At 38.6% G+C, this 18,454-nt stretch overlaps 1 protein-coding gene across 5 annotated transcripts in view; it reads right to left on the minus strand.

Moving 5' to 3' along the window:
- ccser2a (coiled-coil serine-rich protein 2a) overlaps window positions 1-18,341 on the minus strand; it is a 48,888-nt gene extending 30,547 nt beyond the window's left edge. For 3 of the 5 annotated variants that reach the window (XM_044052773.1, XM_044052777.1, XM_044052776.1), the window contains exons 1-3: window positions 17,769-18,341; window positions 3,334-4,808; window positions 3,042-3,244 (exon numbers count right to left, since the gene is read on the minus strand). In XM_044052773.1, coding sequence (XP_043908708.1) covers window positions 3,042-3,244; window positions 3,334-4,765 — 1,635 coding nt within the window. In that variant the 5' untranslated portion in view covers window positions 4,766-4,808; window positions 17,769-18,341. Of the gene's footprint in view, window positions 1-3,041; window positions 3,245-3,333; window positions 4,809-9,713; window positions 9,884-15,488; window positions 15,600-17,768 lie in introns of those variants that run through there. The other 2 variants (XM_044052775.1, XM_044052774.1) reach the window with 2 other exon arrangements.
- Window positions 18,342-18,454: the final 113 nt, after the last annotated feature.

Consider the following 18,454-nt stretch of genomic DNA (forward strand, 5'->3'; position numbering starts at 1 on the left):
GATTATATTAAATAATGTCATAATTATCCTTAACGGTATAATCAATATGATAAGACAATACACACAATTCAATCTGACACAGTTCCAACACAAAGGTTAAAAATTGAACAGAGGAATTATATTGAATAGGTGTCCGCCCCATATAAGTAGCAGAAAACATCAACTAATGAACTCCGACTCTCACCCACATCTCATCTTATCTTATGCATGTATCATTGTTAGTGAGTTATATGACAAAATACATGAATCATACATTCATATACCCAATTCTGCTGATTCCAGTGCATGATAAATTGCACTAAGGCTGTGGAAACATTAACAGTCAGTGCAGGCCCTCCATTTCACAATGCCAATTTTGTAAAGCTGGTGCTGTAACACACTGCATAGTGCATCATGGGAATGTTATTATGAGCTCAGGTAGCCCACTTCTTGATTTTGCACAGAGGCATATGAATGCAGATAGACCCTTATATAGGCAGAAAATACCAGCACCCACAAACCAAGCACCATAGCAAGCACACATACAGTCCTCTATGTTGGTTTGAGGATGCACAGTGCCTCCAAGTGGACTGAGCGTGCCACTGTGATGTGGTAAAGCAAACCTGAAGCTCCACATAAAAGCAAGGAACAACACAAGTGAGATTATGTTACATACACACTATAAACACCAATTGCATTCTGTCCACTAATAAGTATGTTCTCGTCTAATAACAAAAACTGAATTGTTTGTTTTCTGAATGTAATTAAGATTAGGTCTGCATTTATTAGTTTTCCCCAGCATCTAATTCAGAGCAAAAGGCTTAACTCACTGAGACAAAACCAAGAGAGGAACAAAATCCTACTAAAAATGCACCTCATTTAGCTACCAACAATGACACACACTGTTACACACCATATACTGTAGATTATGAGAAATAAATCCCCAAGAATTACTAATCATCTTGGACACAGACACTGCTTTGTTATAAAATTAGATTCATGGTTTTCTTCTCCTCATTAAGAGAAACTGTTTACTCAGTGAAGAAGGAAAGAAGAGAGAGCAAGAGAAAAACAGATGGAAATTAAAAAGAAAGAAGAAAGGGGTGGGGCAGAGAGCTCACTGCATCCAATTACAATAAGTGGGCCCATTTCCTCTAATCAAACAGCTCAGTTAAACATCTCAAAGGCAGATTCCCCATAGACCTGATCTCCACACACCAGCAATCAGACTCCAAGTCTTTCTCATAATTTCTTTTTCTCTGTTATACCCTTATTGTCTTGAAGTCCCTTTTTCCATCTAGCTCTCAATCACTCGACAGTCACCATCAGACCATACTGTCAAAATTAGTGTCATATAACCCCCTCCCTCTTCAACCAATTATTTGTACCCGACTAAGAAATTGATGAGATGAGGGCTTATTCAAGATTATTTTGGCAGCCAACATGCATAGTTCTTCACGGTGGTGTTGTGTTTCATTGCAGTGGCCAAAGGGTGGTAATAATAGAAAATAAATGCAATAACAGCCTTTCATCATGTCACAGGAAATAAATGTCCCTCAGTTCAACACATACTTGTAGCACTGTGGTACACTGTCCAGGAACAAGACTTACGATATACAATATATATATACACACACACACAAGTTGTGATCGGAACCATCATTTCAATAATGCCTATGCCTCTTAATCTCATAAACATGGATAAGGTACGTGTGCAGTAAACACATAAAAAAACACACCCATCGCTCTCTCTTTTCCTGCTGACTTGGTAGTAGCTACTGACCATCATCATGGCATACTGTGTAAACATGGTAAAAAAGCAGTGACTATTGTGTTAATATCACATGGTAAATGTCGTAAACACAAAAGGCATATTATACAATTTATTATCCAGCTCATGTTAAGCTGTTTATTGCATTCCTGTGATCAGGTGCCATGGTTCCTGAACATACAGAAGCAAAGCAAAGGCCAACAATGCTATATTAACACATACATTAGTTTGTGGTCGGAGGTCAGAATTCCTTGTAGCTGCAGAGAAGCTGTGGCACAAAGCTGTTGCTGTGTAGCTGTTGAGTTAGTGGTAGACTGTTTTTCTTCTAAATCTTTGTTCTGCTAATTAAGTCCCAAATTATAACAGGAAGAAGGACTTATGCAATAAAGAAACTTGTGTGGACCAAGGTATTTACTGTGCGTCATTTTAAAAGGTCTAAGTCTGTAACCAGGAGACTTCACTGAAACATGCACAAAAAGCATATGCACATGGTGATGGGTTTCATTAGATTAGTAATGTTTACCCCTTAGTAATGGAAATTCATCTTCATGACACAAGAGTAAGGTTTTAAAGCCTTGGGCTATATAATTTTTTATATACTCTCTACTACTCTATAAAAGAGTGTCGTCTTTCATTATGTTTTAAAATATAAAAATTACTTTCCATCACATCACTGTACACTGCTTGTGTACAACCAAACAAATCTATGTTTGAATTCCATATCACTCCAGCTTTTTAATTTTTCACAGATAAATTTAAAATTACAGACTGAGGATTAGTTTTGGTATGTAGTGCCCATAGCATTGGAAGAATAATTCTATGAGTAATGTGCACATCATTCTTAAGGTCTCACAACCTTTACACCTCACTTCATAACATCTCTCTCTCTCTTAAAAATATATTGCATTTTGATGAACCCACTTCTCATACAAGCCTCTTCCTTGCCAACTTCCAATCACTTAAAACTGCAACAGCTTTGAATGTTCTCAAAGTTAACTTAGGATGTTTTTAGCCTAAGTGTAAGCATCAGTGCTAAAGGGATTTGGCTTCCTTCCACCACTTTCCCGCTCAGAAAAATGTCACAGAACAATCTGCCAGAAGATCGTAAGTTAGGAATAGTGCATGAGTGTGTATTGATAGAGACTGCAATAGGAGTGTTTAGTTCTGTATTAGCTAAACTGAAAGTGTTGAGAAATGATACCATATCACATTTGAAACTAATAAACTGTGTTGTAGTGTGTATAAGGCTGTATTTTTATTTTTTTGCATTGTTGTGCAAACAGAGACTCACCATGCTGTTGAGCTCTGAATCGTCAAAGCTATCTAATGGATGACTCCCATGACTCACAAAAGGCTCCTCATCCCACATGTAAGTTCCACCAGAACTGTTGGAAGGTGACAGCTCTACAGATGAAGAATGGGGAATATCACCATGCTCTGGAGAGAAAAGCAATGGTCCCTGGGAGTCTTGCATGGGGCTTTTTTCTTCATGTCCTTAAAAAGATGGAGAAACTCAGGGAAACAAAATGACAAGATAATGACATACAATTTTTTTGACTCTCCCTTTAATACTCTTTATTTACCTTTCAGGTCTGTTGTGTCCCATTCAATGGTTTCATTAAGAGGGCTGTGTAGACGGGTTTGGGTGGTAGCACCAACTTTCCTATTGTCAGGCACATCCCCATCACTGAGTGCATCTCTCATACTGTCAAAGTCATCTAGAAGCTCTTCACTGGTTTCACCTCTATCTATAGACGAGGCAGAGGATAAGGACATGTCCTCAATGGTCTCACCTGCTGCCTGGCTCATGCTTTGCCTGAATGCATCACTTCCTCCTACTATTGCTCCACCATCTCCAGAGCTTGCATCACTGTCACTTGGAGAGTCTGTTGTTTTAGCCTCACCATTTGTCTCAAAATCTAATAGCTCTCCACACTCAGGAGATTTTATTTCCCCCTTGATCCTACCTGAAAAAAGAGGCTTTTGCTGTATGGCCTGTGCAGATCTGGCCAGCCTGAAATCCAAAGGCCCCATATTGTTGCCCACTGACTTGGTCAGCACACAACTAGGGAACAGAGGCTTCTTGAGAGCACTCGGAGTAATGGGTGCTTGGGGGATCGAGGAGGTAGTTCGAGAGGAGGCAGATTGATTTCTGCTATACTGAAGAACTCCATGTCCACTATCTAGACCTTCTGAACCTCCCAGGTTGCCATTTCGGCATCTAAGTCCCAAACCCACTCTCCCATTGCTCAGCTGAGGTGGTTTGAGAAAAGAACTGCAAGGAGGCCGTAGTTGTGTGTTGGCCAGAGGTTTGGCTAGCTCCACAGCACGGTTGAAGGAGAAAGATCGGGTCATTGTCTGGGTAGTGGGAGACGGAATCTGCTTGAAGTGAGTAAAGCTATTAGAACGCACCATGTTGTCCGTGGTTAAAGACTTCAGGCTGTCACTGGACTGGGACAGGCTGTCTTGGGAGCTGCTTCGAGCAGCACCAGATCCCAACTTTGGCCGCACAAGGCGGGACTCTGACCCTGTCCTTGCAGGAATGTTGGAACCAGTATGAGCAAATTTCGGAGCTCTATTTAATGGGCTCTGGCCTAGCTTAGTCCCTACTTTGGGACTCATCGTTGAGGATTGCTTGGGGATGGCTTTGGGACTAGACACAGCAACCATCAAAGTACCAGACCTCCGAGTCTTGGGTACACCTGGAGACCTATTCTTTACCTCCTTTTCCAACAAGGGAAGCTGCATCTGAGACTTTTCTTCATCTCTTTGAGCAGGGCTAGTGGGGCTGGAGAGGGTCAACCCCCCATCTCTCTTCCATTTGAAGGACAAGGGAGAGGCACAAATCCCACCATTTGGCTGTGATCCTGGGGGAATAGTTTTATCATCCTGGGGAGGAGTAGTTGCCTGGGTGGAACCATTAGACAAGGGATTAGCACCACTGCTCGACGAGCGTCCACCGAACTTAGGCAGTCTGGATACCATGGCAGACTTGATTGATGCTTTTCTTTCCATTAGATGCCAACAAAGGCATGGGTGAGGATGGAATCACTCACAACTGGAAAAAGAATAAACAGAAAGATAGAACAGGAGATTAAATTTAAGTTTACATGTTTTACCTTGGGACCCTGACAGATACTTCGATAGACTTATTCAGTCCTTAAAACTCTTCACTAATACAAACAGCTGTCACACAGCTGTATAGCTTTTCTATTACTACCTAAAGCTAGAAGTCAAATAAAATGACCCAAACCAATATTTTTGACTTATCACTGTCAAACTGCACAACTGAGATTCAGCCTTTACTTTATATTAATACACAAAATAATACATCTCAAAAGTTCTCAATCACTCAGCCAAGTTCATTGTACTGAATGTGTTATGGTTATTTTAACAAGGGCAATCCTGTTCACACGTCTACGATCTTTGAGGATCATTAGGGATTAATCTGCCAGTTTAGAGTGTAACTTAAAGACTTTGTCACGGCAAGTCTGTCTTGATGCATGCACATGATCACATGAGGCTGAATGAGACTCTGTCTTTATGCTGCTAGGTCACAAATTAGCCATACATACAAGTCACATATGCTAGGTTGTTTGGGGAACAGAATGCCAGGAGTTGATGCAAGAGTGCCTCAAAGTGCACAAGGAACCAACAAAGAAATTAGGAGGTAAAGTAAGCCCAATGGACACTTAAAGTAAGTGTCCATTGAGATGTTTTTATATATTAAGATACATTTGTTTGTAGATATTTCCTTTGTTTTAGCTAGCTACCTAAAAGTAGCAATTCAGTTAATGTAAATGATGATGCTGCAATGACAGCTGTAAAAGGACATACATTTGAATGGCCAGTCGCAAACTATTTGGGTAACTGTTGCTTAAACATATGGCAATGTACTTATATTAAAGTGAGTATTGGGGATAATGACTTATGCTATAGCAATTACACCACTAATGAGTGAGAAGGGTGGTAATGTGGCAGTAACGCTGGGAAATGTGGTGAAATCGGAACCAAATCCTTATCTCACCTAGGGCACCAAAATGGCAACATCAGGTCATGCTTTGTAAAAAAAAAATATATATATATATTTTGTTATTCAGCTAATACATGTAAGCTTGCAATACGTGAAGGTAAATTTAAGGAACAAACACAACATTCTTGATAAGAACTTAATATATAGTAATAGAGCATTAGAGTAACAAGACTAAATGGGTTTTTCACATGACATGACCTGTAGCTGACACGAGTATGTACCGACATGTCTGGCCAACAAAGGCAGCAGTGCTGGGATTGTAGCCAACAATGAATGGAGGATGTATAGCATGGAAAGCCAACAGAGGAAGAGCATGGCTGTTTCCTTTCACTCATTGTTAGTTTCATTCAATTCCAGTGAGGCATGTGACAAGTGTGTTAATGGTGCACCTGCATATCTCATGCATGTGGCTATGGCTGAAACATTATGAATTAAAGAGATGAAACAATCCACATGGTTGGTGCAGTAAGCAAAAATTCAACCCATCTACATGAGGAAAAAAAAGCTGTTACTAAAAAAGTAACGCACTGTTGCATCAACTAAAATAAATATTCATAGCTACCAATTAACTGTTAAGAAATGCCAGCTGTGTTGTTGCACCACAAAAGATAGAACAGTTATACCTGAATGAGAGGATCACTTGAACTGATACAAAGATACAAAAAGAGATAACCAAAAATAATCCACTGAGCAGTTAGGGGAGGCTTGTTGAGTTACAATGTGAGTCTCCTTAAGATCATACCATATTGGCCCACATTCTCAAGCACAAACACCAGTGTCTACAATCTAAAAGACACACTCACCAGTCTCCACATTATTGTCTGGCCATTCCACCATTCTAATCTGCTTCATAAACATGCATGAGGACACACACAAAAAACCCACAATTACATACAAAATCAGGTCAGCATGTGCAAGCAGGTCAACCAAAGCCTCTTTGCCCTAGGGAGGGGGTGGCAACCGTGGATGTCTGCGGTAGCAACTAGATTTTCCTGCCAATGGCCCCACAACCTCTTAACATTCATTCATCTCAAGAATGACACATAGCTATTGGCAAACTGCTAAGTGCAATTTTTATTCATCTGGGTCATCTCACTCATCACCCAGCCTCTGGACGATTTCTGTCCCAACGTCAGATGTTATTGTTTCGTTCACTTTGTTTTGAACAATGTACATTATACAGTCTTTTCTACAAAATCCCATATTTACAACACATCCTATATGCACTAAAACTTGTAAAACATTTAATATGGTACCACAAATAATAATAAGATAATCTATTAGTATTAGACTAGTAAACAATACAAATGTTGAATGCTGCATTACAAAAAAAAATAATTTTTGATAATGACTTTCTTAACAATGGTCTCTGAAGAAAAAACTACTAAAACTACAGTATGCCATCACAAGCAATGTATTTTTGCAATAAAAGTCACATTATCACAGCTTAGGTCCCAATGCCAAACACAATGATGTGTGAAGTGTCTTTCAAACTAATGCACTAAATTTCAAACCAGAAAAGGGAAAAGGGAAAAATATAATACTGTTAACTCTCAGTCCAATTTTGAATACTAGGACAAAGACAAAGGTTAGCTGGGATGAAAAAAAAAGATCCCCTGTGACTGACACATATTCAGAGGCAGGGCAGAAACCCTTGCAGGCCATCTGTCACGCGCTCAAATCTGCCCCTTCCCCCAGAGTACAGTACAGTAAATAAATATCCCAAAGCTCCATAACTGTCAAGTACAAGGCCTGGATTAAACTCTATATAAACCAAGACCCATAATACGTCTTGTAAATATATATGTATAAAGTCATATAAAGAAAAACTATTAACAAAGACTGTCTGAACCAAATGGTGTTTCCAAGAATAAAGTTTCACCATTTATATTTTATTTTATGTAGTGTTATAGTCATTAAAAACAGCAAAATTAAAATAAAAAATGTGTCCCGGAGACAGATTTTAAATACAGAAAGAATGAGAAATCCTTTCTTACTACCTGTCATTCATAGAATGGGAGCTTTCAATTTCTTCGCAGTGAGGCTATTTAGCCTTATTTCTTTTCCACCTCAGAGGACAAAACGCACCTTGCATAGACACAAAACATTTGGGCCTGCAAGAGTGAACTCATATCGCAAAGAATTCACTTTTGGCCCATATATGTACACAGACTACCAAGATGTATTCTTCAGGAGTAGCAGGATGGATGCAGATAGTATAAGACAACCTAAGCACAATGATCTACTGGGTCATTGGGGCTATGCATAAATGGAGGGCTGCTCTGTCTCCTCATGCTCATAGCTCCCCATCATTACAAAGCTGCAGCTCTACTTCTCAGCATAGCAACATGTCATGCTACATTCATCATTCCAGTTCACTTTCCTTAAGTTTTGAAAGATTCAGGACAGGAGGCTTTTATTTTCATCTGAGATGGATATGATATGAGGGAGGCCAAGGAGGAAATGGATTTCTTGGGGTTCATATAGTTCTGTATTTCCTTGTAAGCACATTATTAATACATTAATCAATTAATTGGTTTGAGTGTTTTTCAGTAATTAAACAAGCCACTTAAATATGAATATAACAATATAACAAGGAAATAGTTAAAACTGAATCATTTTGGTCTATAGACAAAACAAGACATTTTATGGACCAAACAACTAATTAATTAATTGATGAAAATAAGCTTTAGTCGCAAAATGTCCCAAAATATAGATTAACACTTACAAATAGAAGCAAGTTAGCATTATTATTCATGTCAATAGTAAATTGCTGATGTCATTTTTTGTTTTTGTTTTTGTTGTTTATTTTCCAAAGAAACATAATTATTTAATTGTATATTATTATACTATATACAGTATATTCACATTCCTCTTAGCGCAGTATGAATATTAGAGATTTTGAGAAAAAGTACCAAACAAAGTTATTATGTGTTACCCACTGTGATATGACTCATTACTTTCAAAACAAGGACAGATTTATCTACAAAAAAATATTTTAAATAGCCCAAGATCATTAAATGTAGTTTTATGCAATTCTGTGGTTTTTGCTAGGGTAGACAATCTCAGCAAAGTCTACACTGATTATTAAATTAGATACAGCTAGAACCAACAACCCAAGATCTTTTCTCTTTTTATTACAGATTTAGGAGAGAGTGTGGAAAACAAGCAGGTTGGATGGAGTGGAAGAGGAAAGATGAGGAAATTATCCAACACACATAATTAGGATGCAACTCATCAGGAAATACATTTTTCATTTTGTAGAGAATCAATTACACAGATCAATAGTAATATAACCCCTGTCATCCAGACATCTGTAAAGGGAATTAACCACAGCCATAACATACACATAACTGTTCCAACAGCAGTTTCAATCCTGTCTCAGCAAATGAGGGGTCATGTTTAAACTAAGACCAAAAAGGCCAATTCTTTAAAATTGTCCAATCTGAAAAAAGGAAGACTCAAATGTATAAATTGCCCACTGAATCTAAATGAAATCCAGTGAGTCCAGTGTCTCAGTGGAGTAATAACTAGGTCAGTCATCTGGACAGGGATGTGGTGGCCCATAGCTGGCTCCCTGAAGAGATTAACAGAGTGCCATTAGAACCGGCTAATAGAATGAGGCGTGGATGAAAGCAACTCTGACGCTGGGCTAATGTGTATTGAGTGAAAGCCATACTGGGCTGATCTACACCAATGCTGTGGTGCTAATCTACTGAGACAGCATACAGCCTTTGGTTAATGCTGTATGCCAACTGTGGTAGATCAAATGACAGAAACCAACACAGGAAACAGTGAGTAGATACAAGTCAAAGAAAGCTAAGGTGCTAACAAGCTGTTTCATCAAGAGTATACAATACAACACCATGGCAATTCAACTGTGAGTGGCATTCACATGTGCTGGCTTAAAAAGTACATTCAAAATATTACCTTGACTCAGTGAACTAAAGTTGTCATGTCCAATCATATCCAGCAGATTCAATGGATTCAATAAAAAATAAACCAAGAATGCAGTTTCCTCTATGTCTCTCTGGTGCCTGGCAAACTACACGTGTGCCTGTTTGTATGTGAAACGCGGTGTGTGTGTGTGTGCAGATGGGTGTGTGGATGACGCGAGCAGAGACTTGGGTGTGTTTAATATTTGATAGGGCATCTTTTAGGAGCCCCACCCAGTGTATTGAAAGAGGAGAGGAGAAGTTGTTTTTTTACATAATACACCAAGTGAAAAGAAAGACATTACAAAGACTCATATGTAGAAGACAACAGATTATTCTCAAGGTAAGCAGTTTACGTCTCATCACTGATATGATGTTGTACCAAAGTGTAAAGACGACAGCCATATAATCTTCCTGACACAAGGCTTTATATCTACAAGGTAAAGTAGCAATTTTCAATGTGAACATTACTGCCATATAATACAATGAGATCACCAGAGGGGATAAGAAAGGCACTTAGCTGTATGTGAACACTGACTCCAACACGAATTTGTTGTGGTTTTCATAAAGATTCAGGGTGAGTTCAATTTCCCTCCTCATTTCATGCTTAACAACATAGTGGTTTCAGTCGGTCTACTGCTGAGTGCCAGCAGTAAAAGCACATGAGCGTCACCAGTTCCTCAAATCCTCCTGTTTATGAGAATCTGTGATGTAACACGCCTTAATAAATCAAGGCATGGGGTCTGAAGTACCCTGCAGTACATTAGTAACACAGTAAGAAGCTGAAACACAGGGTTTCTAAATACTTGTTTTGTTTTCAAATCTTCTTTCATACATTGCTTTTATCAAGTGCCCCGATCAAAACCAGCAAAACCACAGCTGTGCTGTTAAATTGGCATTCTTCAAATTAGATGAAATGGAGTGCAATTTCTAGACTGAAAACATTTTCTTCCATATGACCTTGAATGTTGGACACATTTTCGTGGACGTAAGAGAACAACAAAATGTTCCTGAAATGAGTCATAATACTGACTAGTCTCATCACAGAATGCATTAACTCGTCCACAAGAATAATTCTGCTGCACTCTGTCGGACAGGAAGTGATGCTGAGTGGCAGTCGTCCTGATATGGCTCATATAAATGTAATCATCTTCAGTCAGCTCAAATGTCCACACTCCCATCACCGTGATTATATTTCTCCGAACACTGTGCTCCATCTCAAGCAAGTACAACATGCTTAGACGGGCCGCATCCTTGTCTGCTCCATCTTATTATGCCCTTCACTTGAACCACACTGTGAGCAGACGGCAGTGCATCTCACAGCTCCTTAAATCTTAATGTTTTATGCCATTGAACTTGCCTGTAAACACCAGAGCTCACCCAACTGTAAATCATTTGCAGGTTGCCACACATTAACTGGTCTCCTCCTCAAAAACATGACAATTACTCCAGACTTTAAAATTTGTCTCAGCGAGATGTAAATGCATCACTTTGAGATCTGTAAAGTGCAAAACATAAACAATAATCATAAGTTGCCATCCCAGCAATTGCAGGTACACCATTAAGTTTGTATTAACTGTTATCATGCAAACATTCTTTGTTTTAATTTAAAATATACAATACATCATAGAACAGGAATCTGATCATTTTTACCTAGTAAACTGAAAGGCAGCACACAGAAAGCTAAGTATGCTCTTGTGAAAGCATATTTAGAGATCTGTTGTAAAGATTGCAGTGTTTCAATCGTCTACATTGCCTATGTAAATGTAACACTACATGACCAAACTGGCATTTCTGACAGACAGTACCCCATTTAACTCAAGTTTCACACAGTAAGCATAAAAAGTTCAGGCACATACTGTATACAATTATGTACCACATTGTATATTACAGCCCGTTAAATCCTTTATAAGCATGTTTTCTCACATGATACATAAACACTACCATTCACACAAACATTTACAGAGTAACCAGGACTCAGGATCACATGCAGAGTTCAACGCCATTCCAGCTATCACCTGCCAAGTACCAAACAATGATATCACTTTCTCCACTGTATCACTGGGTTTTCTTTACAGAGAATATCAGTTCATTTGAAAAATCCTCCATTTACCAGCTGTGCTGTTTCTGGGACATTTGTTTTAATGTAACCTATGCTACACGAAAGCTATTCCTTACCACCATAAAGCACAGACCTGTCACAAGAAGTAAGATGTGAGGGTTCACGTGCTCAAGTTCATGAACTTAACATGAAACAAACCCTGAGAATGAAACACAGTCTTAGCTTTTAATCATGTACTTGATGGATTTATCCTCCATAGATGGACAGTACACTGCTTTTAGGTCAACATCCCACATGCCCAACTCCCCTCGTTTCCTGTGTCTCCTTCCTTTTCCACTCACTCTATCTGACTGCCTCTCTTAACACACGTCCCACAATCTTTGCAGTTTCCCTAGGAGCACCAAATTATGATGGATTACATTAAAAAGGGTCACAAATGTGAAACACATGTAAAGCAAATTCATTGTATTTGTGGGCAGCTGATTAAATAAGATTTGAATGTGGAGTTGGGAGACGCTTTGCATGGTCACCAGCCTCACTCAAAGCAGATGCTAGTGTTCGTGTTTAACTCTGTTACCCATGTCAAAATGCATTTCCTGTAGCTCGGTGGTTAGGATAAGGAGGCATATGCTTTCATCTTTCACCACTTAAAAATTGCATGCAAATTTCCATCAACATAAAGACCATATGTTTTAGTTTCCACAACCAAGACAGTATGAAAGATTCTCAAACTCATACATGTAATTTGATCTGTGCATATCAAGGAATTAACATAGTTGATTTTTTTTTTTTAGGAGACATATAGTTATCAAGTTGTAAACAATATTATATGAAAAACTGCTTACATTTGTATGTGTCCAAAATGCCTGTATTTGTGTGGATTGTAACATGTCTTTTTTGAGTTCCCAAATCAATGTACGTTTATGTTCATAAATCGTATTGAATCGAATTTATTTTAAGTCAAATAACACAAGTGTCACACTTCTGTGTGTAATTTATCTCCAGAGAAAACAAGTCTCATGTCAGGTCAGGAAGAACAAGGCAACCTTACATCAAATTGGGTCAAAGTTGGTAGTTAGCAGCGATTTCTTTATGTCCAGTTTTTAATACATATTAAGGTCAACTGATGAAACAGCTCGGACAATCATGAAAAATAACCTTTCTTTTAACCTCACAAGACGTCTGAGTTAAGCAAAGATGTGGCTGTTGCTAGATGTAATTTGCCACGCTGTAGTTAAGCTCACCATGCAAAGTCCATATTTGAATATCAGCTTCATGTCTGTGCAGATGACCTCAATAACTGACATTTAGGACACACAAGTACATAAGTAAGGGGTCAAATATTGCTCATTTCAACAGCACATCCATCAGCTCCACATAATCAAATTAATTAGTGAGTGTGTTAAATTAATTATTTAAAAAAGCAATAAATGATTGCATATTTTAATAAACAAAGGGGGAAGTATACCAATTATTTTCTTTTGATCCCTAAAATCCTTTGTAAATTGGTTTAAGATATAAAACAGTTAGTAAGAGCAATTTATACCCATTTTTTTGCATCATTAGAAAACAAAATGCCTTATTACCATGACACTTGTTACTATCATTACTGTTAAATGCCTGATTCCAAGGACGTAAAGACTTTATGGTCGCCTTTACACCTGGCATTAGAATGTGTTTTCTGTGATTGAATAGTGATCAGATAGCACTTCACCCACATGCATTAACAAGAGGTCTGGGGTCCACATCAGCCACTCATGTAGTTGTGGGTCGAGCAGAGACGCAGTTCGAATGACAATCCATCCTCGAATGTATTTACACCTTTACTTAATAGTGGTCAGGCACTATCCAATTGCAATCTGATCACAGAAAACGCATAACACCAGGTGTAAAGGGGGCCTATGACATCACACGACTCAAAGCTGTGAAGGATTACTAAACTGGTCTTAAAGAAGAGAGTAACCTTACAACCTCAATGCAGTGTCATTATCTGAAGAAGAAGAAATATAAAACGCAAGTGTTGTTTTTCTCTGCTGAAAGTGCAATAAAAAAATAATTTCTCTCCTTTCTTCCTTCCTACTGAAAGATTCCGTATACGTTCTCAGGTTATTTCACACATGGTAATAAAGCCTAAGATGAGGTAGACATTCAGTGGTTCTGGGAGATGGAAGATGTCAATCAAACACAGTCTGTGTTCACACGGCTTCAGAAATAGGTCTATTTGGAGAAAGATACTGCCATGTGTGGGTGCATCATACAAAGGCTTTCAAATGTGGATGTTGTTATTCCTTGTCTAAGCACATGACTATCAGACAATATACAACTCAAAATTATAATTAAAAAAAAATTATACAAAATACAGAATATGCTGTTCTGATGAGACAGAGTTATAAATAATGATGGTAATGATAGCTTCCATTCTGAGGCTTCACTGTCAGTGTGTAATGCATACTGGCTCACGGGTTCTTGGACAATGTTATGGCTACGATTGAGCCATCTGTGCTCTTCTGAAAATGTCCGCCATAAAATAGAACAACTGCTCATTATATCTTGACAGTAACTGCCATCATCAAGCCAATAATACCACACATCTGCTGTTACCACCCTGCACTTCCTTTCTGATGACACCTGTGTAAACACTCTGTTAGGAATTTCCGCAAGTCATTCTTTCATTTACATTGCTTGCTGAATGCATTAAAAAGAAAAGATCCCCTATATAACCCTGAAATCTGATTTTAAAAAAACTGTGCCGCACATCCCACTACAAACAAGGGGATTGTGCCTGTATCACTCTAAATAAAAAATTCAATCATACAGTTTAATTTTTTTAAGTTCCTTTTCTTCCCACTCCAACACTGTATGTAGGGATAGGACGATACTACCAACTGATATTGATATTAGTCCGATACAGTTATTTTAGACCATTTAAGAACTATTAAGCTGTTATCAACACATTTGTGCTGAATCATTTCAAAGACATACTTCTCTGTGTAATACTGTTCTCCCATAAAGATGAAATAAACAGCTGAAAGAAAACTCAACCAAAATGCTTTCTAGGATTTTTACTTACATTTGCACTGTGAAGCATGTATGAAGCATGAAGCAATATCATTTTTTAGATCGTATCAGATTTTACATTTTTATCTGTCCAATATCTGATCCAGTGATGTTGACCAATAATGATACTGATCGATACCGTTTCTCATTCCTGATGTGTATAAGCTGTATTTTCAACCAAACACATAAAAATCAACTTCATGACAATAACCGTCAATTTCTGACCCTGTGTCAGTGTATCTGAGATACTTGTTTATACAATGAGCTATTAAAAGCCTTTAAACATCTGTGGAGTTGCCCTTGGAATGGCAGCACTGATAAATGTAGCTAAGAATAGCTCTAATGATAAGCCTTATAGAGAGAGAGAGATAGAGAGAAGAGAGGATCAGAAAAAAGTCAAAGTCAAATCAAGCTGCAAGGCTCCGAGCACCACAACACGTCACACATGAAAGCACACAGAAGGCAAATAACAATTGAGCATTATCCTAAATGACCTCATCCCTAGGCAGTCGCTCAGCTATCAGATCCCTCACTTTAAATCCATTCAGCTCCAGAAAATGTTATCTAACAAAACAATATACAGTAAACCTACAGTGTAAACAATGACTGCAAACCTCTCTCGTCTGACTGTCTCAAGAGCTAAACACTCACCTTGCTCTGCAATGACGCGAGTAGTCTGTGATTTCATATGACTCAACACTTCTGTGAGCTTGTGCAGTTGGCCTCAAGGCTGCCCTTCATGGACAATAATTGGTATGGCTACTGTGCACAGAGAAATGTGTTTAACAGGCATTTTAATGCATAGCTAGTTTATACAGAGCAGTGACAGTTTGAGCACACACAGTCTGGAAAACCTTCACATACTGCACTGCAGCTTGGGGGGTCTTTAGCAGGCAGGTGGACACATTCAGCTGTTGTTTCGGGGGGGAGTCAGATTGTAAACACACCCTCAGTCAAGGTGACGCTCCAGGACACTAACCAACAGGTGCCTGAAGAACACATGTGTTCTAGTATGTGTATCTTTCTGAGGACTAAGAAATGTATAAACCACAGGGAGTGAGGACATTTTGTCTGGTCCTCACAACACTTAAGGGCCTTTTGGGGTTAAGACCTGGTTTAAGGGTTAGGGTTAGAATTGGGTTTAGGTTAGGTTTAGATTAAGGGTTAGGGTTAGGGAATTAGTGATGGTCAAGGTTAGGGTAAGGGGTTAGGGAATGCATTATGTCTATAAGTGTCCTCAGTAAGAATGCTGTGCAAGAATATAGTGTGTGTGTGTGTGTGTGTGTGTGTGTGTGTGTATAAATGCAACCCCACGCCTTATCCTAATGTGTAGTGGCACTGATGTCATGGCATCTGTACTGTAATGGATCATAGCCTTAAATGTCTTTCACATACACACACATACACATATATAGCTATGAGACTTGACTGACAGCAACTTCAGTTGTGGTATAAAAATATGAATATGTGAGGTTAAATTTGAGCTCCCTGTCTGCTAGATCTAACTTTACTGCATGAGTGGAGTATGAAGGGGCTTGAGTCATCTTTAGTTACACTTAACTCCAGACATGTGGATGAGGAAAACATGTCTCAGTGAAGGCTGACTTCCCTTTGAGTATTAACTCTATTGATCCATACAGTACTAAAGATGGTCCTGATTTATCACGTTCAATGTGTGCAATTCCTGTTATACAATCAGTAAATGTGTATATGCTTTTTACATAAGGGCCTAGTCATCATCATTCATGGTACAGTGAGCATTTGAGGGAAGGATTGTTGTGACTGTGGGGGGTTTGATGTTGTGACGTAAAAAAAAAAAGCATGGATTTTTCTGCTTCAGCGGGCAGCACAGATGAAAACCACTGACAGACACTGAAACTCTTCATCAGACTTCATTATGTTTCAGAATAGTGACAGGGACTGAGCATGGCTATAATTATCGTTATCGTTATTGCTATGATTACCATAAGGAAGACATCGTAGTACAATGGTTTTATTATAATCGTAGTTGTGAATCAGTCAAAACTGTAAAGACTTTTCGCCCCTCTGCACTCACTGAATCATGGTATGCTTTCAATTTAAGACTAAATTAGTAAATCCTAGCACTCAAATGATGTTGGGTCCTTAAAGAATGTAATATATATAAATACATGTGGTAACCCCTAAAGAGGGAGAAGCTGGAAAAAAATACCCGGGATGAGCAAATACAACACTCAGTATTGGTGCAAGACTGGTCAAAGTCGTATTGGAATCTGATATGAATAAAAAATCCTACATATCACATGCTTTACTTGATTGATGAAGATTATAAAACATTTTTTTTTAAAAAGCAGCAACAGCATTTTAACTGCAACAGCATTTTAACATTTAACTCACGCTGAGAGCTGTTAATGGATGGATGGACGGAGCAGAACATTTGTTACAAGGCCTTGTTTTAAAAGAAAAACATAATTGTATCCCTCTAATGTTAGTATTGGTAGATACTAAAAGCTCTGTTTTCAGAATTGTAATGAAAAAGTAATATTGAACCATCCCTAAATTATACATTTGGTAAAACTGGAGAGGGGAAAAAAGTGAGAGAATAGCTGGTTACCTAGGTTTTTTGTGAACCGACCTTGGTGCACCACTAAATAGACTGTAGCAGAACTATAACTCTATAAATAAGTACACTTTGAGTAGTAAAATATTAAATACATATGTATGGTGATAGGGGAGTGAATTGTATTCTGTCATGGGACCCTAAAATGTCTTGCGACGCCCCTGTACATGCAAAGCACATACGTTTTCTAGCCAACTTTTTAATGTCAACTTTTCTAGTCACTTATTCATACACAGTCAGTGATTTACTGTTAACATATCAAGTCACAATGATAACAGACCTTATGAAAACTGTTATAAATACAATAACAGGTCGTAAGTGATAACACTTACCCGTATTACTTTGTTAGAAGCATAACAGAAGCACCATCCATGGTTTAGCTGAGAGTCCACTTGTTCGCTGTTTTACAGCAGCATGTTGGTTGTAAAGGAGAGCTCAAGTCCATTCACTTTCAGTTTAAAAGCAACGATGAAGTTTAGCTAGCTCATAGCCAGTGGTCCACACTCAAGTGAAATGAACAGCTCTGGGGCTAACTGTCAAACGCAAACAAATAAACTAAAGCTGAAAAGCCAAACAAACTGAGCACTAAACGTGTTGGGAAAATGTCACACCTTAACATCAAGTATTTACAGTGAAACGGTTTAAATAAATGCCTCTAACGTATCACCGAGCCGCTAGTTTCACTGTGTCAACAGCGACCAGCGGAAGAAACCGAGAGGACACGGAAAGAGACGAGCGAACGTAAACAAAATCAATGTACAGCCATTGCTCCGGCTACACAGACGACGTTAAAGCCTCGCTCAAAATAAAAGCTTTGTAAACGTGGAAGAAATTGGTGAACACATTATCCACAAATGGTTCACACTCATCTCACTGATTCCACACTGCACTTCATCATCCAAACACTCCTCTCGCCTCCAGAGAGGCGGAGCTTAGAGATGTCACCTGGGTCTCAAAGGGTGACTCTGCTGCTGCTCCACATTGCAGACTAGATACTAATCCATGTCTGATCCATGGG

This window comes from Solea senegalensis, linkage group LG20 (assembly GCF_019176455.1).
Source record: "Solea senegalensis isolate Sse05_10M linkage group LG20, IFAPA_SoseM_1, whole genome shotgun sequence".
NCBI lineage: Eukaryota > Metazoa > Chordata > Actinopteri > Pleuronectiformes > Soleidae > Solea > Solea senegalensis.